The following is a 27,451-nucleotide window of genomic DNA, read 5'->3' on the forward strand; positions in this document are numbered from 1 at the left end:
CAGAATCCGCTTATTTACATGTAATTTACATATACTCATAGTGCAGGTCGGTGATGTAAAGTCTTTTCAGATCTGTGAAATGCAGTTAAAAGGTGGGGATGCCTATTCTCTGACAAATGTGGAAACTGAGCCCAGAGAGGTGGAGTGCTTGGCTAAGCTCATCTAGCTCACTGAGAGCCAGCTGGCATCAGACCTGGGTCTTCCCACTGCCACCTCAACCGTCCTTTTGCCATTTCCCACAGCCTCAGGCTTCATACAGCTATGGAGGCCAAATCCCCAGGTCCCACCTCCCCTCATCCTGGTCCCCTGGTCCTGCCAGATGACACCAGCAGTGTTGAGGGAGCTGGTATCCCAAAGGGACAGGCTTGGGGTGATGAGGAATGGCAAGCCCAAAGGCTGGTGAGCAGCAGCAGACCTACAGCATACACTCAAATGGAGGATATGTTCTTCATGCCAGAGGCATGAGAGGGAATGAGAAGGAACATCTATGTAGACAAGATACCCTGTAGTGTCCACGGTGAAGAGGGCCGAAGGACAGCAGGAAGCCGGAGGCCACTAAGAAAGGCCAAGAGAAAGGCCCAAAGTGGAGAGACCCGGACCCCAGGCAACCCTAGCTGCCCATCACCAGCAAAGTTTGAATGGACTGTGGCCCAAGGAGCATTCACTTACAGGGAGCGTAAAACATCATGAGGAGTGGCTTCTCTTCTTTCTTCAGGAGCCGTCTAAAGTCCTGAGGCACAAAGAGAAGACACCAGGAGGTCACACACAGGGAGATGGCAAGGGGGCTTTGGGCCACCACTGCCCTAGAAGCCAGTGATAGGAGGCATGGGGGTGAATGCCTCAGAATTCACATGAGACTCGCTCATAGTCCAACAGGAGCTGGGAAAACCTTGGGCTGCACTATTCTAGACAACTCCATCATCTGAGAGGAGGAAACTCAGGGCATGAGACTACTGAAAAGGCAGCCCTCCACATGATTTTGTGAGTGGTTGTGTCGGGAAGGTAACTGTGTTCATGACTACTCTTTGTGGCCACGTGGATCTACTGGCTGAAATACTGGGCGGTGAGCCCACATGAGCTAATCTCTTTCCTGGCTTCAGCTCTGCCACCACCCCTGTCCCCAACCCTGGGGCCACAGTGCCCTGAAGGGCAACCCAGGACATCATAAACAGATCATTCGTATTTGTGAAACAGTCAGATCAGCGCCTGGCATGGTATTAGATAATATAAAATGACCTACTAAATAAACGTGGCAGGCAGAAAAAGGAAAAGGGTTATCACAAATGCTGTAAGAACCGGTCAGAAGGAGAGCTGATGAAGGATGAGGAAATCCAGCCTGCTAAGGGCTGGAGCAAAGCACCACCACAGAGCATGTTCTGATTACACTAAGTTCTTAGAACCAGCTTTCTCAGAGGAAAATTAGAGGCATTTTCTTTTTGAATAATAAGGAAAATAAGAGAAAATTTCAAAACGCAGCTTCCTGACAGCAACACGCATTAAGTAAATAAATGATGGCAGAGCCCGCACAATGGAATACAGCTGCAGCATTAAAACAGTGGAGGGGATATTTAATGTCACAGTGAGATGTGCATGTGATACTGGGGGGGGCAGTTACAGAACAGCATATAAATGGAATGATGTTCTTCTGAGTACAAATATTTATGTATGCATTACCTTAAAAGCCTGGAAGCCTCCAAAATTATCAGTAGTGGGCCATTTCTCAATGAAGAGACTGACAGGGTGGTTTTATGCATAAGCTTTACTTTCTAAATATTCAACAGTTAATATGTATTACTTAGACTTTTTCAGCGAGATAAAACAAGATTTTTTTTTTTTTTGGGAATCTAAAACACTCTGTTAAAAAAAAAAAAAAAAAAAAAAAAACAAAACCAAAACCCTGAAAAGCTAACCCTCATTTACATTCACAGAGGGGTTAGGCACTTGTTTTAAAACAGAATTGTAATCAGATGTTAACCTAAACAACAGCCAAAGAGGAAACCAGGGATGGAGCTTAGAGGAAGTCTGCTCAACACACAAGCCCTGGGCTTGATTCTTAACACTGGGAGTAAAAATGATGGCCTTTATTTGAGTGGTTAGATGCTGAGTCTGCAAGCCAGGGAAGGAACAGGAATGAAAGAGACATTTTCAAAGGTAAATGAGGATTATGAAAGTTAGGTATTTGAGCTCAGCAATGAGAGGTAGTTAGTACCAGGTAGACGGGCATCTCTGCAAAAGCATCCCTGAGTAAGGCTTGTTGCTGCCTTTGTAAAGTGGCTCTGGGGCGTCATGGTCACTAGCTCTTGTTATCAGGCAAGTACAGGAGAGATCCCTCCTTCACACTTCATTTCTTTTCTTTTCTTTTCTTTTTGAAGAGGGGCTAGGGCTTAAGACATGATTAGATTACATTTTGATCCTAACAGCGTTCACACGCAGATATTTGGCCCTAACTGGGGATAAAAGATGCACTTTTAAAATTATCTTATATTCTGAGAAGAAAAGATTTTATTATATCTAGCCTATAAAAATTTGGGTTCACAGCTGGACTTATTGGCACATGCCTTTAACCCCAGTACTTGGGAGGTAGATCTCTGTGAGTTCAAGGCCAGCCTACTCTACTTAGTGAGACCTTGTTTTGAAAACAACAAAAATTTGGGCTTGTATCATTAATAAAGGTGCTGAAAAGTATGGAATGCTAAGCTTAAAAACTAAACCACTAATTCCACTTGAACATAGAACAGTGCTTCTCAAGCTGTGGGTCCTGACCCCTATGGAGGTGGCCCATCAGATATCCTGCATATCAGGTATTTACATTATAACTCATAACAGTAACAAAATTACAATTATGAAGTAGCAATGAAATAATCTTCTGGTTGGGGTCATCACAACATGAGGGACTGTATTAAAGGGTAACAGCATTGGGAAGGTTGAGAACCACTAACACCGAACCTTGACTATTTGTGGGGATTCCAGCCTCAGAAGAGACTCTAATGAAAGAGGAAACAGCACGGAGATTAACAACAGGACTACGGATTTAATACTCTTAAGGAAGACAGTAATAGGATGTGCAGGATATACCACTGGGGATAAGGAGGTGCCAGGCCATTGCTTTCAAAGAGCAGGGTCACCATCACAGGTGGAGCAGCAGGGCCACCATCACAGGTGGAGCAGCAGGGCCACCATCACAGGTGGAGCAGCAGGGCCACCATCACAGGTGGAGCAGCAGGGCCACCATCACAGGTGGAGCAGCAGGGCCACCATCACAGGTGGAGCAGCAGGGTCACCATCACAGGTGGAGCAATTGGTTTGGGTGCTGCCCTTTTCACAGTACTCATGCCACCTCCTGACACCCATACCTCGCTCTCCCTGTCCCCCATGCCAGATGGTTCCTAAAAATCTTGACCTTCTAGGTGATAAACCTGGCACTTTCTGCCTCAGAATGTGGACACCTAGTACTTTTAAACTGATTCTTGAGGGGCTGGAGAGATGCTCAGTAGCTAAAAAACACTGATGCTCTTCCAGAGGACCCAGGTTCAATTCCCAGTATCCGTATGGAGACTCACGACCATCTGTAACTCCAGTTTCAGGTTATCTGACTCTATACACGCAGACAAAATACATAAAACAAAAACAAAATAAATCTTTAAAAAAAAAAAAGTGATCATGGACAGGCCACAATGATCATATATGATCCCAACAACCCTCCATAAATAAAAAAAATAAATAAAAAAACATCATTTCCTTTTGGGCTAATAAGCATTAAGAGTAGTCAATAATTTTAGACATGCCTTTAAACCCAGCACTTAAAAACAGAGGCAGGATCTCTGAGTTTGAGGCCAGCCTGGTTTACATCTACATAGTGAGTTCCAGGATAGCCTGGGCTATATAGAGAGACCCTACCTAAAAAAAAAAAAAAAAAAAAAAAAAAAAAAAAAAAAAAAAAAAGAAAGAAAGAAGAAGAAAAGAAAAGAAAGAGAGTAGTTAATAATTTAAATGTGAGGTGAGAGGAGCCAGAGGAAGTTAAAAGTTATGTTTTAATTGAGACAAGTATATGGGGGATGGGGGGATGCTAGCATGTGCATGCATGTGTGTACTGCCTGTCTCAGACCATGTGACACCTAAGAGACAGCACTTGTCATCACCCCCCATGTGAAGATACAGCTACATAAATGGGACGCCATACCAATGAGGTCTGAGGCTACACAGAAGTACATCTGGTTGGGAAGGCTGAGCATCAGGCTGACTGCAGCTTTTTTTAAATCATCAAGAACTAATGAACACAAACAAGACTCACCTTTCCACCCTCAAGCTCCGCCAACTCTGAGAAAGCAGCTCAAGAGCAGAAAGAATCTATGTCAGGTGATCACCTAGGAGCTCCTGTTGCCTACGGTTTGGAGCCAGAGCTGGCCTTATTCGCCTGGAGGACATGGGCTAGTGCCTGGCATCCTCCCCTGGGAGACCCAGGTATAGAAGGCTCTAGTATCCATCAGAAGTGACCAGGAATATATTACCTTTTCATTGTCAATGTGGACAACATCTTTGGCTCCAGGATCTTCTTCCCACAGTGGGGGACCTTTAGGGTCTTTCAGAAAGGCCACTATGGACTAAAGGGGAAAAAGGAAGAGAAGAAAAAAGGGGCTTAGTGTGGAAATGGGCAGACCCAAAAACCTACTCTGCTACCTGTCTGGATATCCAGGCACACCAAGTGTCAGTCATGGAACTGCAGGTGGCACCTGCTTGGGGGAGGGACATATTTCTCATCCCTGGACAGCACCACTAAGTGACCCAGCACTTCCCCCAGGGCCTTTTCAATCACATGGCACCACTGGTCAGCTGAGACAGACATGCCTCTCTGCCTTATACCTTGAGACAATAAGCAGGTTTCTTCAGCCAGAGACACTCCAGGGCTTCAACTACAAACCTTCCCCCAGGAAGCCTTTCTGCTCAACTGAACAAAGGCCTCCTTCCCTAAGCCCCTCCACTGTCAATTCCTAAGTAAGAAATCTCATCACTTATTGCTTGCTGGGGAGTCCATGTTCTACACAGCTGATAGAGCCTTCAACCTGGTTATACTTGGCGTGTGAGTCAGCCAGGCCCAGGCTGGGAAGCTGGGAAGCCAGGCTGCCCACCACCAATGGCCTGCTGCATGCTGTGACTTCTTTCCCTGGACCCTTCTGGATTAGGGCAGTGAAGCTAAAAAGCCTACTGGGCTTCATTAGGTGAACCACTGGCTCCGAGTGGACAGGATAATGTCCAGCTGCACCCATCCTATGCCATCCACAGCACTTCTCTGGGGTAGACAGAGAGGACACCCTCTTGCCCCTCAGACTGGGAAGATGTTCAAGGTGAGTGAGAATCAGGAAAGGTGCCTACAGTCTACTCCATCCACTCACAGCTAAAGGAAACAGCCATCCTGGGTCAACACACAAGGATCTCCAGAGTCCCAATTTGATGAAGCAAGATTGCTTATTTGGGGGAGCTAGAGAGGTGGCTCATTAATTAAGAGCACTGGCTACTCTTCTAGAGGACCCAGGTTTGATTTCCAGCAACCACAAGATGACAACTCTCTGTAACTCCAGTTCCAGGGGACCCAACATCTTTCTCTGATCTCTATGGCCACTGCCTACATGTGATGCACAGACAAGACATGCAAGCAAAATACTCACACACTAAAAAAAAAAAAAAAAAAAAAAAAAAAAAAAAAAATTCCTACTTCAGTCAACTTTATCAAGCACCAGTGAGCAAAAGCCAAGCTGGGGGTTGGGGAAGAGGGTGAGACTAAGGGGAAAAAGTAGGAGGTATGAGGGGAGAAGGAGAAACACCCCTTAAAGAGGCTATGCACTTAGCAGAGAATCTTGACAAGGTTTACTGTTTCCGGAACCTCCTATGTGGAAGGGGCTAGTATGGGAAAATGTGAGGTGCTTTTAGGTCTCCATCCCATAGCACTTCCTGTCTATCTAAATGGACTTGTCAAGCCATCCTAGTAAGGGAAGGACAGCCATTTTACCACTGCAAAAGTCAGATCTACACTTCCTTGATCCCTTGCCAATACTTCATCAGGACAAGGTAAGCCAAATGGAAAGGACGGCACCTTTCTGATGCCTATACTTACCACAGCTAGAGAGGCATCAGCCCATCTGACATGGTTAACAGATGCCAGTGGGTACCCACGGGCCTGCTAGTCTACAAATACCTAGTAAAAGTGTTCTCAATTTAGAGTACACAAAATTAAACTCTAGTTTAGAAAGTGTGGACCACCTTGCTATGTGCATACACTCATTCAGTAGTCCATCGGGGGATCAAGAACCCATGACTAGTCAGGAGCTGCTGCTTCAGGGGTATGAGGTGGAGTCCTGTCTCCAAACTCTGCATGAGCTGTGCTTCAGTGTTCCCACAACCTCCTCACCTCACCTCTACCCAGAATCAAGAAAAAACAAAAACAAAACAAAACAAAAAAGATGATACGGATACAAACAGGAAACAATTAAAAGTCATGTTGGAATCCTGCTGTTTGTGTGGGTACCGTTTTCATTTAACTGATGTTCAATACCATCCATGGTTTCTTTCCACATTTTAACGAGACATCATGGGAATGGCACCTGGGAGCCCACCCTCAGTTACTGGAGCATCATTAGCTGGATGCTCAAAATCCAGATAATCAGGATGAATATTACACCTTCCTCTGCCCTGGTCTCTCTTGACTCTATGGGTTTTGAGATCCTATGACTATGGCTGTCCATTCTGAAACCAAAGCCTCTGACCCTGCCCAATGCTCAACCTACTTCTCTAGCCCACTGTTTGATGCAGAAAGAGATAATCCCTACATACAGGAGTGTGACAGACCATTCTGCCCCCTTCACCAGATACTGTGTGACAAGCCTGTCCCTGGGCTTCTGGATACTTCCCTGACACAGAGCTCTGGGCAGCACTATTCCTGCTCCATGACTCCAGGGCAGACCTTCTAGAGGTCCAATTGCAAACCTGTCTTTCTTTTATGGATGTGTGAGCAATTCACCCATCCTGCTTCCCAATCACATTTTGCTCCTGGGGAACATGTGTTCTCTCTCCAAGGACATTAGTTGGTGTCACAACACAGAATACAGAAAGCCAAGCGACTCTAGTTGGAAATAAATCTCCAAGTGTCTACATGGGTGTTAAGAGAGTACAGAATGAGGCAGGTTCTGTGGGTCGAGACTCCTTTGGGGGGAGGTCACATATCAGAAATCCTGTATATCAGATGTTTACATTACCATTCAGAACAGTAGCAAAATTTAGTCATGAAGTAGCAACAAAAATAATTTTATGGTTGAGGGTCACCACAACATGAGGAACTGTATTAAGGGTGGTAACACTAGGAAGAGAACAACTTAAATATAAGGGTTTGAGTAAGAAATGACCTATGAGAAAGGCAGAGGGAGCTGAGCACTGACCACTGTACAGATAGGTGAACAGGTACGAACAACTGGAAAGAGATGTACATGGAGAAAGAGAGACATGGCAGAGGGTGTAGAGCAGTGGTAGATTATCTGCTAGAGGGCATGAGGCCCTAGGAGGAGATACAGGAGCTCAGAGAAGAACCCTGCCTGAGCTCAGCTCAGGTTAGAACGGGATGAAATACATGGCCCTGGCCAACGCAGCTGATGATGCCCTTGGACCAGAAGTAAGTTGCTGGTGTGAGGCAGAGGATGCTGAAGCTGGAGGAGAGCTGCGAGCATTGGAAAGGCAGTTCCTCTGTGAAAGCCAGGTGGCACCTGCAGGCTCGGGACGGCACTTTTCTTATGTAGGCTTTCCACCTACCTATAGATCGGACTGTAGCATTGACACTTGGTGGCATCCACATCCCACCTTCTGCCAATCTGCCCCCATGCTTATTACGCTTACCCAAACACCAAACAGTCCCTGCCCTTCAGCCTATGGATAGCCACTGTGCATACCCTCACAGATGAGGAGGTGGTTTTGAAGCCACAGCAAAAGGAGACCCTGATCTCTGGAGAGGAGGGTCACAGTATCAGCTGTCTCGCTAGATGACTCCTAGGCATTCACTGACAAGGCTTGGGTGTCCCTTGTGTCAACAGTTATAAACTAGGCTGGATCCTCTGCTGACATCAACATTAATGGTAAGGACCCTCAGGTGGCCAGGAAAGGCCCTTGTGCAACCGGCCCTTTCTCCTTTTAGGGAGGCCTGCCAAGCTTCTAGTGTTCATTCAGGGTCCACCCCACCAAGAGGGAGGGAGGGAAATTTACCTTCAGTGTCACAGCTCGGTCATATTCCATGTGAAAGGCACCATCCCTGTCAAGTAAGGAAAATGTGTTAACTTTAACATGCTTCAGCTAACAGACACTGTTCCGAACTCTCTCTGTGCGTACTCTATCTCTCTCTTCCCTTCTGCCTTTCTTTCTAATAAATAATGGTAAGTACTGGGGGAAAGCATTCGGAAATAAACTAATCTAACTAAAACCTGGTGTTCCCTGAGACTACCGATGAAAGCTCTCAGCACTTACTCTGAAATTGGAAATGCCCGGGTATACTCACTGGTAATGGAATAATTCAATCTTCTTGTCCTTTGGGCTGAGGTCAACTTTCATCTTCTTGCACAATTTTCTACTCTCTGTGTCACTGAAAGACAGAAATGTCGGGGACCATTTGTTACCTAGAGTTGTCACATAGGTGTTGACAACAGAGTCTGCCGGAGGCCTACGAAACAAGACAGGTGACCTGGAATTCTTGGGAGCAGATGAAGACGGTAGCTGTAGGGGAAATGGAGAGTAACCAGCAGTGTGTGTAGTCTGTGGTGGTCAGGGTGGGACAAGCAGACACAGACGGGGCGCTGCCCGAAGAGACCTCCGGGATGAGTCCAGGCAGGGGACGCGCTAGGAAGTGGGGGACGGGAGCTCACTATAGTAATAAATACAAACCTGAGGCCAGGGACCACGGTTCCAGTTGCTCGGGAAGCTGAAGCAGGAGAAGTGCTTGAGCCCAGGGGTTTGAGACTACTGGGGGGAGGGGCGGTGAATACCCTGCCACATGGCCTGTCACCTGGGGAAGTGGAAAACAGTCTGGCCTTCTGCTTTAGAATCTGTTGAAGAGGCACCAGAGCAAGATTTTGTTTTTGAGGATCTGAACATGGGCCCCTGCTCCAGGCCATCTGTCTGGGGAAACAAAATGTCCTGCCATGTTGGAGAAGTGCTGAAACTTGTTAAAAGCTGGGAAGAAGAGCAGCACTTTGGTTAGAGCAGCGTCGCCCTTATCTGAGAATATACTAGGAATCCTCCTGGCACGCACTGCCTGTCGGATATCCATCACTGTTCGGAAGCCCCCGTGCAGGAGCTGATTTAACTGTGGTACCCTCCCAGAGGGGCCAATAAAATCTCCACATGTGATGTTTGGACCAGCATTACCCAGGAATGCGTTAGAAATGCAAAGGCCCCAGCCCAGACCCACTACAACTCTTGGGTACTTGAGCAAATGTGACTTAACACCACTTGTGGGCAGCCCTACTAAGTGCTGGAACGGTGGTTCCCAACCTTCTTAGGAAGGTTGCTGTGACCTTGTAGTATAGTTTCTCATGTTGTGACCCCCACCCATAAGACTGTTTCCATTGCTGATTCATAACTGTAATTTTGCTACTGTTTTGAACCATAATATAAATATCTGACATATAGGATAGCTGATATGCAACCCAACCCTTGTGAAAGGGTCATTCGACACAAAAGGGGTCATGACCCACAGGTTGAGAACCACTGTGCTGGTGCATAGGAACTACCAGGTGAATCAGCCTGCACAGGTCTTTCTTCCTCTTGTCTCCCTGTCTCAGTTCCTTAGAGACCCTCTGCTCTCTCCAACCTCTCTACACTCTCCAAATGCCCCAGGAACAAGCCAAAGGCAGCCTGCTGTTCCTTTGACCCAGCACCCTGGTTGTCGTTTAAGGGCCATGTCTCTGGGTCTGAATGGAATCAGGGAGAACATTCTGGCCATCAGACAGCCACTGGATACCTAGCCACAGCAGCAGTCTCCAAGGAAACTTGTTTCGCCAGGTATGGCAGCCCCTGTGGGAAGTTACTTCCTCCCCCGCCTGTCTGCACACATCACTTCAGATACAGGCACCGATAGCTTCACACAGCTGGGCAGGAACCCCAGAACAGATGGGCTCATTCAGCCACCCAGCTCAATTCTCCAAGCCATATCATCAGCACACAAACAAAACTGCAGGCACCAATGTAAGAGAGAGACTTCCAGGCTAAGAAAGCATGTCTGGCTGCTGGTCAGGTGGTGGCGGGTATGCCTTTAATCCCAGCCTTCAGGAGGCAGGGACCAGTCTGGTCTACTAAGTGAGTTCCAGGATGGGCCTTTACACAGAAAAACTCTGTTTGGGGGGGGGGGACCAGAGAAAGACAGAGACAGAGAGACAGAAAGACAGACAGACAGGCAGGCAGGCAGAGAGAGAGAGACAGACAGACAGAGAGAGAGGAGAGACAGACAGACAGACAGAGAGGAGGGAGAGAATCTAGATGAAGTAGAATGAAGAGGGTGCAGGTGGATGGAGATGGCATCATGCCCCCCCCCCCAGGCCTCCCTCCAGCTTCCCTCTCCCTACAGTCACAGATGTTTGGCCACCTTTGTTGCCATTACCTCTTCCTGTCACCGGACTGTGAACAGTGGGGACTCAAGAAATACATGAGGAATGGCCAGGGAAGGTGACAACATCATCACAGTGGGGACATAAGATGGAAAAGTATTTGAAATAGTGTTAAGAGAAACTAGCTGAGTTTGGGACAAAGACATGAGCTGGACAGGATGATAGAAGGCACCAGAAGATGCACAACTCTAGCCTAAACCCTCTAGCCCTAAAGCCCAGAGCATGCCACACCATGCTCTTCTGACAGCAACTGTCTTGGTCTGAGTGTATCCGACCTTTGGGGAGTCTTTGTAAAGCTGAACCAACGAGGCACCCTTTCCTGTCCTGAGTTAAGTCCCTGGCAGAGAGGGCTGTGCTCAGGGTATTTATTGCTATCCCCGACACTTGCTGTGTTCTGTTCTGTTCTGTTCAACCATTTTTTTTGATCACCTTCCCATCACCAAGCGCAACAACAAACACTGCAGGAACTTAGCTCTGGCTGCCATGTGACCTCCTTAGGCCCCAGGCCAAGCCTGGCAGCCAAAATCTGGGCCATGGAAGTCTCAGGGATGAAGCCTCAGATCCCATGCAGCAGCAAAGCGGGCACTGAGCAATGTGGCTGGTGGAACCCGGAACGCAGAAACACCCAGTCTCTTCCTTGGGGTGGTCCTGAGGCCTAGCCCAGCTCGAAGGGAAGTAATTTGCCCATCTCTACACCAGGGTTCCTTGTTGCAGACCGTGTGTCCCTTTCCCTCAGGTTATATGACACTGCCCAAAGGGTCTCTCCTGTCCCCTGCTTCCTACACACACCGTCAGAGGGATGGGACAAGAGGTGGCTTCCTGTCAAAGTACTCTCAACCTCCCTTCTCCCGCTGTCTCTCTCTACCCGCCCCCTGAAGGTAAGGCCTTGCTTGCCTGCCTTCCTTCACAGCGTCTCCTTAGTGTCACCAGAGAAGCTGGCACACGGTGGCATTCAAACACTAACCCGACTGGACAGGTGACTTCATGGAATGAGTGATGAATGTAAGATGCTATCTTGGAGCTGCTGGGACTAGATCCTGAACTTCTGTCTTCCTGGGCACCAGGAATCCTGCCAGGTGACAAATCCCGAGGGGGTTCCCTCAGCTCCCCGCCCTCTCCCCAACAACCCTGTCTCTTAGAGTGTCTAACTATGCACATGCACGGGTACTAATTGTGCAGCTCAGACAGTAACAGCCATAAGAGTTCAGGAAGGGAAGAAAATTACCCATGCTGCTCGGGACTTAAAAGGATCTGAGTTGAGAGATTAAGAACAATTAATTGATCCATGGTCTCCCTCCCTTCTGCAGCTCGTGACTGAGGCTCTAGGGGAAAAGGAGACAAAGGCAGAGAAATGAGCTTTGCCAGAAGTCCCAGAGAGCCAGGCTCTCCTCTGGCTGGCAGCAACCAGACACCAGTCTGCAGGGAGGCGTTAAGGCCACACCACCCCCTCTCTACTTTATTTGGCTCTCCACCTTCTCTATAAAGAACGAGGAAGCCTCTGTACATCCCCTCCCTCACCCCACACCCCCAAGTAAATGTGGGGGAGGGGTTGCTAGTCTAGGGCAGCTGCTGCAGGTACAGGGTGCTATGTTGATTAGATAGCTTAAACTCTGAGGAGTCAGACCCAGGAGTGGCCAGTGAGATGAGAGTAAGAAAAAGAGAGGGAAGGTGCTGGAAGCTAAAAGGAGGAGCAACTGGATCTTTCCAAAACTGTGGCCTGACCCTGTCCTAGGAGATGTCTTATCGGCCATCAGGCATGCTGGTTCCAGACCAGGCTCCACCGGCAGCAGGGTAGGACCTTCGATGAAGCCTGAGCTGCAAAAAGCAGAGTAGGATGAGAGTGACTGCTTGGTGCCAAACAAGGACAAGGTGTGGCTGGAGGGTACGGCGGCGAGGGGACAGCGGAGAGCAGTCCTGAGCTGCTGAACCCCCGAAGGGATGCCTCAGGAACAATCCCCAGTTGGCTAGTCTCCTTGGCGCCTACCTCTACAAGTAGGCCTTGAAGTAAGTTAGTTACTGCAGTAAGAACCTGGGGTCACATAACAGATAGCCTACATATCACTTATTCACATTACAATTCATAACAGTAACAAAATTACAGTTATGAAGTAGCAGTGAAAACAATTTTATGGTTGAGGTCACCACAACAGGAAGAACAGTATTCAAGGGTCCCAGTATTAGGAAGGTTGAGAACCACTGGTCTAAGGGTTTGCTCTTCAGTTGGAACTTATTTCTCAAAAGCATGCCATATGCCAAAGGTACCTAAAGCCACAGAACAAGCATGATACTACTTATGGGACTCTATTTTCTCCCCTGGGAAGTAACATTTGCCTTGCTTAGGCAAGAAGGAGGAAATACAAAATTCAAATTAATTCTTAGAGGAAAACATAAGACTTTCGAAATACATTACACCTGCCCTGGCAGGCCCCTAATCTTGCATCTGGGGAGCCATTACTGCTTCTGGGGAATCAAGCAGATGGGAAAAGGGAAGAAAGGAAATATGGTTAGGCATTGGCCTCGCACTTCAGGGAGAGCAAGCAGCGAGCAGCTGAGGGCAGGCTCTGCCCACAGAACCAGTGTACGAGGCCTAGTGTCTATTGCTGGTTCGAGTTCAACCTCCTAGATGGCAGTACCACACGAGGCCCCATCCCAGTGCCACACCAAGGAGCTATCAACACCCTCAACATGTGGCCCAGTGCACAGCCACCCCCCCCCAGGCTACCAAGCCACTGTGGAGGTCAGAGTTGGGAGAGAGTGGGGAAGAGAAAGGGAGGGACAGAGGACGGCACCTCAGGGAGAAGAGGGGATGCCAGACTGGGACGGGGTCCCACAAACAAGCTAGATCCTAGCACTGGAAGGCACATGCCCACCAGTCAGTGCTGGCAGCTTGGGGAATTTTCTGAACCAGATAATTTAAGGATGAGAGCAATTTGGAAGGTCCTACTGCACATTTCACCCGTTTCACACTGTGGTTCAGGAAGAGGGAGAGATTAGCTAAAGGTTCCACAGTACGAACTCAAAGCCAGGCTCCCTACTGTAGTCATACAAAATCCACACTCCTCCTGTCTCAGCCTCCCAAGTACTGGGTTTACAGGTATGTGCCACCAGGTTGTGCTCACTTCACACATAGCAAAGCATGCATGGACTGAGGCTGACCCCACGCCCAATACACTTTACAGGGGCTCCTTCCCCACAGTCAAGGGATTGTCACAAAAAACAAAGACAAACAAACAAACAAAAAAAACTTACTGAATAAACAAATGTACATTTCCTCCATTTCCAGCTAGGTGAAAAATGATGGTAACATAATGACATCTCACATTTAAAGTGTGGTTTCAATTCTAGAACTTTCATTTATCCCTTCTTTACCACAGAAATTGGGAAAAGACAGAATACTAGCTTTTTCACATTTTGCAGATGAGGAAATAGACTTGGGTTAAATGGCTCCCTTCAAGTCACAAGGCTAGGAAATAGAGTCGAGTCGGATCTGCCAACTATGGCTCCTCCCAAGTCTCAGACTATGTCTATCGCTCCACACACCTACAAAGATGTCCTGATGCCAGCATCTTCTCTTGCCCTGGGGTTTCCTGTTCCCTTCACTTTCCAGTTATAGAGGAAAAGCTGACCCTCCTGGTTACCCCCAACAAAGCCACAGCATCCCCATTCTGGCTGCCATGTGTTGACAGAATGGCAGGAAGTCTAGCTGGAGAAACTGAGAATGTACTGTGTAAGGCTAGCTGGCCATCTGTTGCTTCATAACAGTAGGTAAAAAGAGCAATACTGGCTCCAGGCCACTTCCTCCCTCCTCAGCAGACAGAACCAGAAAGCCACCCAAAACACTTTTGCTGATAATGCGATGGTCTCATCCCTAAGCTCATGGACACAGACAGATTGCCTGTGGGACAAAGTTGACATCTAGAATCCCATGGAGTGAGTGCCTTTAGGAGTCACATGACAACTTCTGGAGACTAGAAAGGGGAATGAATAGGCAGAGAGCAGAAACCAGCTTATCTTTTGGGATCTTGTCTAACAGTGGCCCCTGAGACCAACTCAGGGTGCCTTACATGGATCAGAAGCCAAATGCTGTCCCTTCGCCGCTATGGGAAGAGTCAGTCAGCAGTGTATTGCTTCTAATCTTAAACCCAGACCCAGATATCCAGGCCTTGCCATAATCCACCTACTTGGCTAAACTACTTTAAAGCTCTTGAACATTTGAGATTGCACTTCCGCTTACAAGGATAAATCTGGTAAACCCAGAGGCACTACTGTGCTAGTCCTGCCTCTTGAACAAGGTGCCTCTTCAAAGCACTAACCTACCTCCTCCTAGAGTTTAGCATATTAAATTTACAGGCTTCTCCCACTGGCGCTAACCCCAGACACTAAGACTGCAATTTAGTTCTAATCTCTAATCTAATCTCCCTTTACCCGCTGACCCCCAGCCCCACTAGCTCAGATATCCTGTGCTGGAGGTTCCACAGCCCTTCTGAAAGCAGGATGTTCACCCCCATGGGCAGTGCTTGGGAGCCATGTGGCTGGGAGCTCGGGCAGGAAAAGCCAGGCATGAGGAGCGCATAGTCCCCTCCTGGAACTTTACTGCCTCTGCAAAGGTTTTCTTGACCTCTCCAGGCTGTGTCCACTGGCCTGACAGATACTGCACCCCTCGCTTGGCAGTATCTGTCCTGGCATGTGTGTCTGCTTCTTCTTCACACACTGAGCTCCTGGAGGGCACAGTTATTCGTCTTTGGACCCTCCTATAGAAAAAACTTGGTAATTGCTGGTGGACAGACCTGGAGGGAAGAGCCGCTACACTGAGGCTCTTCTGCTCGCTCCAGGCACACATGGTCGTCTGAAGGACACCCTACAATAAGGCTCCATCCTCTTGGCACAACTGTTGTCATCTTCAAATATGGGAATTCCCAAGTGTCCTGTCTCCTCTGACCGACTGTGTAATGTGTCATTTGACCTGTTACGCAGAGCACTACAGAAACACCGGATAGTCAGGAGCGCTGTCAGCCCAACTGTAAACTATAGTTAATCTACGGCTAAGACCGCAGTAGCCACCCAGGGAGCAGTCAGTGTTGGCATGAATCTAGATGTATGAGGCCAGACATGTGCTTGCATGCACACACTTCAATACGCTCCCCTCTGCAGCTTACAAATCAGTGTGTACCAACATTCCACTTCCATCAGTCACTTAGGACTCAGACAGACTAGGGAGAGGGTTACTCCAGGGTAGGGGCTACAAATTCACTCAACCTGCACAGCCCTGAGCAGTCTCAGGCCAAGGCAGTCTAGTCTGGTGGCCAGCAGACTACACTGGAGTGAGAAGGGCCTGGATGGAGGCTCATGTCTGCTGATGCAGACCCATCACAAGCCAAAAATCACCTATGCCTGGAACCAAGACTCCCTTCTTCCACGACACCCTCTGCCTAATGCCCTCTGAGAAGATAAAGTAATACACAAGGACGTAAGAGAAGATGAGGGCAAAGATGGGAGGGGTAGGCGATGGTAAGACAGGGGCAGGGAGCCAAATCTTCCTCTGCAAGGCAGAAGTGAGCCTCACATGTCACCTCGAGGTTCTCTCCATCATACTGTCTCCTCTGCCCCAGTCACCACAGCCCCCAGCCAGTGTGCTCTGGGGCCCCTGTACATACCCACAGTCCACCCAGCAGATGGTGCCTTGTCCTTTCACTGCCTGGGCCACAGTGGACAGTAGCTTGAGATGACTTTCAGCTGCCGCCTCTGTGAAAGAATGAAAGATTACAAACATTTGTGTCCAAGGGCCCTGAACCATGGGCAGGGTGGGGTCTGGGCGTCAACTCCCGGCTATCTGGACAGAGCTTCTGGGTAACTACTGATGGACAGCAGGGTCCTGTGGACAAGGTTCTGAATCAGGACTTCAACTCTGCCAGTCACTAATGGTGTACAGCAGAGTGTTTACGGCTGCTGTTTGATACCTGCACCTGGCAGACTCTTAGTTACCTCCTCCTTAGGATCCAATGAGCGTGAGTTTCTCACAGGGCCCATCAGGCAGATCATAGTAAAGAGCAACATGCTGCATTCTCCTGCCCCCAAACCCACAATAAACCCAAAGCCAAGCAGAAATGATATCTGAATTATGTGCCTCTGAGGAGCTCTTCTTCCAGGGTGGAAATGGGAGCTGTCTGTGAACACAAAGCATGCTGAAGCCTTTCACAGGTGTCAACAATAAGCATCGCTTAAGACACGTGTTCATCCAGAGGAGGCATTCCCAGGAAACCCCAGCCAGGGCAGCAAGCCACTGAAGCATGGTAGCCACTGTTCCAGCGTACACGCCACTGGGGCAGGGGAGAGGGTATAAATAAAGAGGAAAAATATAAAGCACCCCACCATGAAGAAGGGAGAGCTGCTTGGGAGGACGGGAGGAGGGGAAGAATCCAATCTAAGTGCTCAAAACACCCACTGGAGACCAGAGTCTGGAGCAGTAGGGATGGGCAAGACACAGGAGGTGAAGTCATCGCCCGGGCCCTGCCCCCAGCACACTGAGGCAGCACAGAGACTGTACTGATGAACGGAACAAGGGTGGGGCCAGGTAAGAGGCAGAGCAATGGTGAGGTCCTGCCTCCATGACAGATCTCACTCACCTCAATGTCCAACTCTGTAAGACTTTTGCCTCAGACTCGTGCTGGCTCCAAAGCCCCAACACTTTGTCCCAGCCTCCATCTGAAGAGGTGAGGTGCAGAGGCGACATATGGGAATAGCTGGCCTCAAGTGTCATGGCCTCTTATCTCTGATGACCTCACTTATAAATGGGACACTAGCCGGGTGGTAATTTTTGCATGTCTTTAATCCCAGCACTTGGGAGGCAGAGGCAAGTGGATCTCTGTGAATCTGAAGCCAGCCTGGTCTACAAAAAGAGTTCCAGGATAGCCAGAGATGTTACACAGAAAAATCCTGTCTTGAAAAACCAAAACTAAAAATAAATGGGATACTACCTAACAGGCCCCACTGCCTCCCTTGTGGCAAAGGAGCAAATGAGATGGTCTATTAATGGTCCCAGTCACAAGACCTGTCTCAGAGAAGAACCAGCCCAACCCAGGAGTTTACGGGGGTCACCCCAAACCCAAACCTCAAGACAAACAAAGTTTCCCTTGGCCTGAGTTTCCTGCTCATGGAAAAACAGGCTCACACACTGAAACTTGGTGAGAGCACATCCAGACCCTCAGAAGTGGCAAGTAGCAAGAGAGCCACATGTCATGAATGCTCAGAGGGCACAGCCTTCGAGAGGGACACAAGGCCAAATCATCCATCAGCCCAGAGTGCCAATGAGTATAGAGGATGAGCTGCCAAGGGGATCTGTGCCCAGAACTGGCCCAGCCACTAGCTGCTGCTTCTCTAGGACACAGAAATTTGGCATCCTTAGGAGCAGCAAAAACACTTAACTCTGCTGGAACCACATCGACAGCCAGCCGTTTGCCCTTCCCCAAAGTCACTGCCAAGAGCCAAGCAAACTGCCCATTGTACCCTTACCAGCCCAAGGTCAGAGGAGGGGCAGGTAGCTGCTCCTGCTCAGAGAAGTTTCTGGGCCTGAACTTATGCATCTATTCCAAAGTCCTTCTTGCATCTCACCCCACAGCAGGACCACAGGGATCAGACAAGGCCAGGACTACTGACTCAGGTAAATGTCCACAGGCCTGAGACCAGTTCAGCTGGCAACAGGCCAGTCTGGTAGTTAATCTGCAGCTCCCATGAAGCCTGCCCTGCCAGGGCTGGGCCTGTGACTGGCAGGGAGCCAAGGTGTCCATCCAGGACTCACACGTTCCTCTCGGTTGGCCTATGTGGAGGGTTCCAGAGCATTTTTCTCACAGGATGCTCAGAAGAAGGAACTGAAATGACCCCCCCCCAGGTTGTAAAAGTAACCCAGTGCCCTAAGTAGTCTCCAAAGAAAGCTAAGAATACTAATGGCCCTCTGGTGCTCTCCCTCCCCATCCCACCCACCCAGATAGATGATCCCAAGGTCTGGAGGGACCACTCACCAGATTTTGAATAAAGCACTAGCACATTATTTCGGGTCCTGAGAAGTTTCTTCAAGTCCTTAGGGTCGGAGATTCTCTCAATGAGTGAAGAGACCTTTGTGGAGGACACCCAAGCCGGCAGGACCACCTAGAGACCAAACAGCCAAGCCCATCAGTCTAGCTTCTGGCCCAGGTCATGGTACCCACAGATGATCCACCCAAACATGTGTTCTTGCTGGTGGATGAAGCCAAGCCATCCCTCCCAGAGCACACTTTCCTCTTTACATCCAGAGAGTCCTCTTGGCTCACTGCAACCCCCACCTCACTCATGCTCTCCATGCACTCCAGCAGGGCTGCCTGGAACGTATAGGTACACAATATACTGTCACTCTCTGAGAGACTGATGTCTGCACGCAAGGGCACACATGACAGTCTGAAAATTCCATCCCACCTAGACCCATCCTCTCTCACATCCAGAATGGAATGGATGGGTGCAAGGTGAAGGTCTTCTCACTCAACCAAACTATCGCAGAGACCTGGCCAATAGAAACAAGCCAAGTATCCCCAAGCTCCTAGGAACTTGAGGAGCCAGGTACCTCTGCAGGCGTGATGAAGAGTGGACTGAAAGCAGAGTGGGGTGGCGGGAAAATAGAAGAAAGTAAGAACAGCCAAACAGATTCCCCCAGGCCAGCAACAGAATACTTCCCAAATAATGCTGACAAAAGGAGAGTCTTCAAACAGCAGCTCCACCCATAACATACCAGAGGCAAAAGCCTGCTTGTGTGGGTTATCTGTACACTGTGTGAAGATATATTACTGTGATGGGTGTAATAAAGAGCTGAATGGCCAATAGCTAGGCAGGAGAGAATAGGTGGGACTTACAGGCAGAGGTAGGAACTCTGAGAAGAGGCGAGGGAAACACTGGGGAGAGACAGAGGGAGTTGGACATGCAGAATGGAGGAGAGGTAAAGAACCATGTGGCAGATTAATAGCAACAGATTGATTTAAGTTGTAAGAGCTAGCTGAGAACAAGCCTAAGCTAAAAGGCAAACTTTCATAATTAACAGTAAGTCTCTGTGTCATAAGTCCAGCTCCACCTATGATAGACCAGAGGCAAAAGCCTGCCCACCGATGGGAGGTCGGTGCCTTCAGAGTTCTCAGACGTGTGTCACTGTGCACCCAGTCACACTACCTGTCAATCAGGAAGTTACTCACACCAGCTGAAGATGTCTCAGATGTGTGAAGTATACCACCAACACACTCTTTCTCAGAAAGTCATGGGAACCCATGTTCTTCCCAGACAAAATAAGTAAAGAAAGAAAGAAATGAGTGTTCAGAACCTAGGAAGCAAAGGATGCAGCACCACAGAGAGGCAAGAGGAGTTTCCATGTTGGTGGTGAGGAGTGAGCCCAGGACCCTGTCAGCAACTGGGTGGTTTAAATAGACCCACACAGGTGTATATGTTTAAATGCTTGGTCACTAGGGAATAGAACTATTTGACAGGGAATAGGAGGTGTGGTCTTATTGGAGGAAGTGTGTCACTGGGGGTGATCTTTGAGGTGTCAGAAACTCAGGTCCAGGGTCTCACCCTCTTCCTACTGCACCATGTCTGCCTGCACATTGACATGCTTCCGGACATGACAATTAAGGGACTAAACTTCTGAACTGTGAGCCGGCCCCAGTAAAATGTTTTCATTTATAAGAGTGCCATGGTCATGGTGTCTCTTCACAGCAATAGAAACCCTAACTAAGACAGCAGGCTTCAAAGTAACCAGCAACAAGGGCAGAGGTCATGGAGCAAAGCCATGGACACAGAGAGGACTGTGGACCATGAGCTATCCTCTTACACTGAGAGGAGTTTGAATATCGCCCATGAACATGCAAACAAGTAATCTAGATTTCTGATGTGTCTGACACCAGTCAAGCCATCTTCTCTTTGTAGCCCAATGTCTTGAGCTGTGTCTATGCTTTGCCCCTCAAAAGCTAAGGTGCCTCAATAGCACTCAAGCTTTCAGAGGCTCAGTGACTCACCTGTGCCATGGCAATGCCTCCCTGGTAGCACTGCTCTGACAAATGCGATAACTTCTCAAATATGCTTTACAAATCATAAAACACTGGAAGAGCATTCGGTAACGCAACATCTAACACCCACTGACAGCTCAACAGAGGGAGGAGAGAAACGCACCCATACCCCAGTGATTTTTCAATGGAATCTGCCACCGGAATCAGGGTTCCTTCTCCCAAGAGGAGGCAGGTATGCCTTTCCTGATGCTCACAAGCCTGAGGATCCTGTGCTTTGTACAGACCATCTCCAAAGCTCACAAGAACATTCCTTCAGTGTTGACTACTACGTGTCTGTCGCCCACTGCTCCACAGTGAGTGAGGAAACAACCAGACAGTGAGTGGAGACACACAGCATCTTCCCACCCTCAGAACAGTCAGGAAACAACTGCCCTGGCCAGGGACCCTCACCCCACATCAACCACCCAGGGCTGGCAGGCACCTGCCAGGCACCGGAAGTGCTGCTCCCCTCAGTGACACAGCATCCATCGTTGAAACCACAGGAATCTGAACCTCCCACAAACGCTGGCTTCCTTTTATAAATCCAGACGGTTCCTTAGGTCATTCAAACAAGGGCCACCTGATGTTAAACATGCTGCCTTCCACAAGCCACTAAAGCCTCTGGCCTGATGTTTGCTGACACAGCAGAGTGTTAAGCTTCTCTGGAAACACCCTGAACAAATTGACTTTGCCCATAATCCACCACACAAGGAGAAGCTAGGGCTGGCACTGGGCCTCCCTTACAGAAGGCTACACAGAAGTCCCTGTGAAGGTTCTGTCTTTCCCAGACTTCCTGGGTCCTCAGCCCTACTTAAGATTAAGAGCTTTGGAGGGCAAGATGTCCTCTGGAGTGCTTAATAAACATGCCAAATCACACCCAGCCTACAGATACCAACCCTTCAGAGAGCATGTCACAAAGTGAGTCCTCGGTGGCTTTAAGAGGTCCGGAATGGGCCATGAGATTCAGGGAGACCCCCAGGACAATGAGCATCCAGAATGGGGCTGATGAAGATGGCAGTTGGTTTCCTGCAGGCCAAGAACTTGACAGTGGCCGTGAGGGAGTATCAAGATGGACGACAGACTCATCTTCCTAGAACCTCAGGACTGGCAGCAGGGGCTCAGAGGGACCAGCTGAGTGACTGCCCAGGTCAGAGGAAAGGGTCCATCCAGCCAGTTCACAGGAAGTGAGGACAGAAGATAGGTCTAAAAGGCATGTTCCACCTCCACGGATGCAACTGCAGCCAAACACGGGAGAGGGAACAGCAGTGGAAGGCAGTTTGGTTTAGTTTGTTTGTTTGTTTTTTCTTAGACTGAAGAAGATGGCGGTGGGCTAGAATTTCTGAGATGTAGCCAACAGACATGTGAAAAAACACCCATGAACAACACCTGTCCTCCAAACTAGAGGATGAGCTGTGAGGCAACTGAAGTCTCCATGATCTGGAGCCAGGGAAGAGACAGGGAAGAGAGCCCGGCCCAGGAAGAAGGGTAGAGTTACAAGAGCAGCCTCCGGGTGAGACAGGCAAGCAGGCCAGACTGTGAGCAAAGTCTGGGAAAGGCCAAAGGCTGCTGGAGCCCTGGGAACATTGTGAGGGCAGGGGAGGATTGCAAACCAGGGTACTGAGATATTATACGCAGTGCAGGAGCCGGGTAACAAAAGATTCAGCAGATAGGTGTGGCTGGTTAGAGGGTCTCCACAGAAGACAGGGAGTGAGCCTTCAGGTGTCTTCGAGCTTGGGCTCAGCCAAGAGGCAGGATCTGAAGCCCTGACAGAGAGGAAACCCAATCAGAATGGCCAGACTAAGACTACTAACAAGAAAGGGATACAAGGCCTGTGTGAGCCCCGAGATCTCACCCTCTCAAGCACCCACAGAGGCAGCCAGGAAGAAAGCCCCCTCCCACCCCGTAAGCCTCCCTTTCCTCCAGCCACTGAACATTCCATTTTCTCCTCTGCTCCCACCGTTAGCATTTCCAACAGGCTCCTTCCTTTCCTTGACACGAAGCTACTAGTCACAACCCACAAACCTGCCTAACAACAGTAACTGCAGCCACAGTAGCAGTATTAATGGTCCGTGGAGTATCTGCTCCTCTGCTGTGCACCAGGGAGGAAAGGGCGGCATTGGAGTGCTCCCAGAGCCAGCTGCTTCCCAGCCAGCCCTGACATAGTTCCTGTGCTTGGCGGGCCTTCGCACTGGCAGTCAAGCATTCTCCAATAAGAGGGGAGAAATGATGCCCTTTGCTTACCACTCACTCTGACCATCTCCAGGTACTGTGGCTGCCCTGCTCCTACTGGGCTGAGAACCGTGAGTACTGCCCTGGTACAACCTGGAAGAAATTCCTGTTTCCCTTTTTTACTACAGAAGAGTCCCCCATCCCACCCCACCCCGGCCCCAATGGCAGATTCAGCTTGTGCCAGAAAATTATCACCCCACCCCGCACCTCCCCACCCCACCCCACCAGAGAACAACCCTGCCCCAATCACCAGCCCCCTTCTGCCACCACCTACCCCCTTCACCAGAATGCAAGGCTTTCCTTCAGGGCCCTGTGAAACCTCGTCCTAGCATAGCTGGGTGAAGTGCTTACTGCCCACCACACAGTTCATCTGCTGCTGAGCTCCATCTCCCTCCCTTTGCCACTCTTAGACACCCTGGAAAGAGCAGTGACTCTAGGGTCAGACAGGCATGGCATGAATCCAGTTGCTACCATTTACAAGACTCCAGGCTTGTTACTCGACCACTGAGTGTCATCTCTCTACCCAGAAAGAGAGAGGATAATATCCATGCTCACCTGGTGGCTTGGCTCATGATTAAACGAGGGAGGAGGAGGACATGAACCTAATGTAATACTTGGCAGACGGAAGCACATAACAACTGCTAATTGCCTTTGAGTACTCTTAGAAAACAAGGACAACAGCAGCCGGGGACCACCTCTTCCTCCCGGAGGCCTCGCCTGCAATCAGGCAGGGCCATAGGTCTAGGCAGGAAAGCAAGCACACGTACGCACATTCAGCACCAGAAAACCTGGCATCTTTTGCCATCTGCACAGTGACCTGCTGGAGAGGTCACACGGCACATTCAGAACCTTGCGAGGCTGGTGTCTGAGGTGACTAGTTTTCCGCTAGAGTAAACCCCGCAGGTGGGCACTTGTGTCCTATAGATGACAGTGGTTAGGTGACCAAGGACATGTAGATAAGTAGGGCCAGAGCTTCAATTTGTTCATGACACCTGCCCAGAGTGGGTCTGTCCCTTTCACCCCTCGGGATCCTGGCCTAACAAGCCACAGACAAAAGGAGCCACTTCCTAGCAAAGGAAGCAATAGCCGGGAGGCTGAGCAGGAGTTTGCACTGATACTGGACTGAGCAGGGCTCTCTGGACCAAGGCCAAGTGTACAGACGTTCTACGTGAGGTGGTAACCCTTGATTTGTTCTCAGCAGGGCCTGTGTACTGGTGCCAACCCTCCCTTTCCACTTCACCCTGTCCACAGCAGACACAAAAACCTTTCTCTCCACTGAACCATCCCGAAGTACCACCACTGTACACATGTAGACAATAAAAAAAAAAAAAAAATGCTGTCTCCGGGGCATGTGCCAGCACCCTCCCCGTTCCCTGTAACGAGCAGCCGCTGTCATTACAGATTCACTGTCCTCTGCAAGTCCCAGAGCCAGCTCACTCAATTATGTAAAAGCGGCTTGCAAAAGAAGGAAGATCCGTGGACAGAAGTTTAACATTTAGGAGGAAGGGCGGAGGTGGGACACAAGCCTTTTTCCTGTGTCACCTGAGTAAAGATTCCCTTCTTGTGTTGGGAGCTGTGAAGAAACCAGCTTAATTTAGTTTAACCCACATTTTGCTGAAAATAGCTTTGAAATGTCAGAATCTGGAAGTCTAGACACTGGTAGTAAAAGGACTGAGGGGTAAAAACCGACAAGGGTCTCGATTGGATGTTAGAGAAACACGTTGGCGGAGAACTCAGAGCCCCAGATCTAGGAGTGGCAGAGGAGTAACAAAGCCCAGCTTGTACTGACCTTGTCAGTTACTGGCTGAGTGACCATGGATAAGTAGGTCGCCGCTCCTCAAAGTCTGCCTCCATCTCTGCAAACGGAAGGACTAAAGCTATTTCCGAAGTTCTTCCCAACGGTAGCATTAGATACACCTAATCTCAAGACTACTCAGAAGGCAAGGGTTTTGGCTAGTTTCCTTGTGCTGTGGCCACGGCAATGAAACCCTGGCCTCAAGGACCCCCCAGCATCATGTGTGGCCATTTGGTTAAGTCCCAGGCCATGGGATGTAAGGGTAAGTGTCATGTGGTAACTATATTAACAGTCATTAGCAGATACTAACAGAAGTCATTAGTTTGTTTTGAGACAGCGTCTCTCCATAGACCAGGCTCAGGCCTGCCTTGAACTCATACCCAGCCTGAACGGAGTCTTCTTAAATCCCCTCTTCCTCCCTGCCAGCTGCAGTTATATGAGAAGGCTGGAGCTCAAGCAGCCATGATGAGATGAGAAGGTTCCCTCAAGCAACAGAGAGCTATCCCTCTCCAGACATCAATGTGAGTGGAAAAATGGTCTCCTGGAGGCACCACCAATCTACCTTCCGGTACAGAGATGGGTTTGAGCACCTGATTAAACAGCAGCTTCAACAAGGAAATACTAACATCTGTTCTGAAAGTCCCTGAATAGCAAATCTCGATCCCACTTCAGATGGAGTGCTTATGAGGAAGGAGGGGGAGGGAGTGCACGCCTGGGCCTTTCCTGACCACTGGCACTTTCACTGGGCATTTCTGATCGGGTCAGATAACCACTAGCTGGGACCTCTCCAGCCCTTTACTCTTAAGGGGGCCAGCTCCTTCTTTACAAGGGTCCAAACAAGATGGATGAGACAGAAAACAACTGTGGGCACTCAGCACATGAACACCCTCTGGCCTGCCTGTGTCTCCCTGAACGATGCTGATCATTCAAGATTTAAGATCCTTCCCTCCCAGGCCAGCTACAGCCATCACATGCTGAAGACCACCATCCCCTCAAGAGACCCTAGGCTAAATACCCCAAGTCCTCTCATGAGATCTCGTTGCCCCTCATTCCGAAGGATGTTCCTGAGACCTGTGACAACAGAGCTCAGCCTGATACTGAACACTGTGCCACCTGAGAAAAGTAATGCACTCCCCGGCACTGTGATTTATTTTTGGAAATAAGTACCCCTGCTTTCATAACTCAGAATACAGGAAGTTAATCACACAACTCTTTGCTGGTGGGCTACAGTTGAAAAGGAGAGAAAAAGGCAGGGGCACCATTAGCCCAGCCTTAAAATATGGAGCCTAACTGTCACAGTGCTGGCAGGAACCTAACACATCCAATTTTCCTGGCAAGCTGCTTGGCATGAGGTACTGGGTCTCTTGAAAGTGCCTGTGCCCTCTGACTCGGTGGATGCACTTCTGAGGAGCTATCCTGAGGGGATGAGTGAGCTTCCTGGCACAGGTATGACTCACACAGCCCCAATGACAAGAGTTAAATCTGTGCAAACAACCCAAACACCCCACAGCAGGGGAATGGCTGCACACAGTAGCACAGAGGAATGATGGGACAATACAAAAAACGTTTGCCTAGAGATTAAGTTTAAAAAAAAACAAAGCACCCATGCCACAGCTATAAGCAAAAAAAATGGCACTCAGAAAAGACTGGCAGAGAATGAAATGCACCTAAGTCTGCCCTTGCTCGGATAGCTTCATGCTTCTCTATTTTATGACTCAACATATAAGAATGCTTGATTTCTTTTTTTTTTTTTTTCCCCAAGACAGGGTTTCTCTGAGTAGCTTTGAGCCTGTCCTGGAACTCGCTCTATAGACTTGGTCTCGAACTCATAGAGATCTGCAGGTCTCTGCTGGGATTAAAGGCATGCACCACCACTGCCCAGCTGATTTCAATTAAAAAAAAAAAAAATCACCACCTTTTGGCTACATTATGGAAAGATCTCTCAAAGTCTAGTTAAGAAATTCAACTTTACAGTGGCAAAACAAGAAAGCTCCTGAGTAAAGTAAGGGACCAATGTTAATATCACCAGCAATGGGACAAAGTGAGACAATGGCCTCCTGCTATGTTACACTGAATGGAAGCCTCAAAATTCAAACTGTAGCTTGGGTATGCTGCCTCACATCTGTAATCCCACCTCCTGAGAAGCTGAGGCAGGAGGATCGAGAGTTGGAAGTCTGGCCAACACAGCATGATCCTATCAAAGCAAAAGGAAATACACAGGGTCAGTGAGATGGCTCAGTGGGTAAGGGAGCTTGCTGCCAAGCCTGATGATCTAAGTTCAATATTCAGTCCCTACATGATGGAAAAAAGAGAATGGATCCCCATACATTATCCACTAACCCCAACACACACATGTGGCCCACGTACAAGCTCGATCACACGAGCGAGCGCACACAGGTACACACTTTCGAACACATGCACATGCACATACACATGCATACATGCACATACATATGCACACATGCAAGCCCCAAATAAAAATATAATTTAAAAAATTATTTTAAAACTTAAGAACAAATGTACAAACAAAAATCTCAATCTGTACTTAAAAATGTCAAGGTCACAAAAAGCAAGTGAGGAGTCATCTTAGGGCAAAGAGAGCTGAAGGACAATTGGGCACACTGGTGTGAGCCTGGGCCCTGACTCACTCGGGTTGGCTGACACCTGCAGATTCCATCAACTTCAGATCGAAACTACTTCCAAGAATTGACCTGTACTGACTCACAGAGTGATTGCTC

At 48.9% G+C, this 27,451-nt stretch overlaps 2 protein-coding genes across 2 annotated transcripts in view; both read right to left on the reverse strand.

The window, feature by feature from the left end:
* Dtx3l (deltex E3 ubiquitin ligase 3L) overlaps positions 1 to 27,451 on the reverse strand; it is a 795,722-nt gene that overhangs the window by 372,268 nt on the left and 396,003 nt on the right. The gene's annotated exons all lie outside the window — the stretch shown is intronic.
* Positions 1 to 27,451, reverse strand: part of Pdia5 (protein disulfide isomerase family A member 5) — an 87,603-nt gene that overhangs the window by 47,919 nt on the left and 12,233 nt on the right. Inside the window, exons 2-7 of the mRNA XM_051191404.1 lie at positions 18,650 to 18,776; positions 16,289 to 16,376; positions 8,531 to 8,614; positions 8,242 to 8,287; positions 4,509 to 4,601; positions 670 to 730 (exon numbers count right to left, since the gene is read on the reverse strand). Of these exons, the coding sequence (XP_051047361.1) occupies positions 670 to 730; positions 4,509 to 4,601; positions 8,242 to 8,287; positions 8,531 to 8,614; positions 16,289 to 16,376; positions 18,650 to 18,776 (499 nt within the window). The remainder of the gene's footprint in view (positions 1 to 669; positions 731 to 4,508; positions 4,602 to 8,241; positions 8,288 to 8,530; positions 8,615 to 16,288; positions 16,377 to 18,649; positions 18,777 to 27,451) is intronic.

Source organism: Phodopus roborovskii, unplaced genomic scaffold (genome assembly GCF_943737965.1).
Source record: "Phodopus roborovskii unplaced genomic scaffold, PHOROB, whole genome shotgun sequence".
Classification (NCBI taxonomy): domain Eukaryota; kingdom Metazoa; phylum Chordata; class Mammalia; order Rodentia; family Cricetidae; genus Phodopus; species Phodopus roborovskii.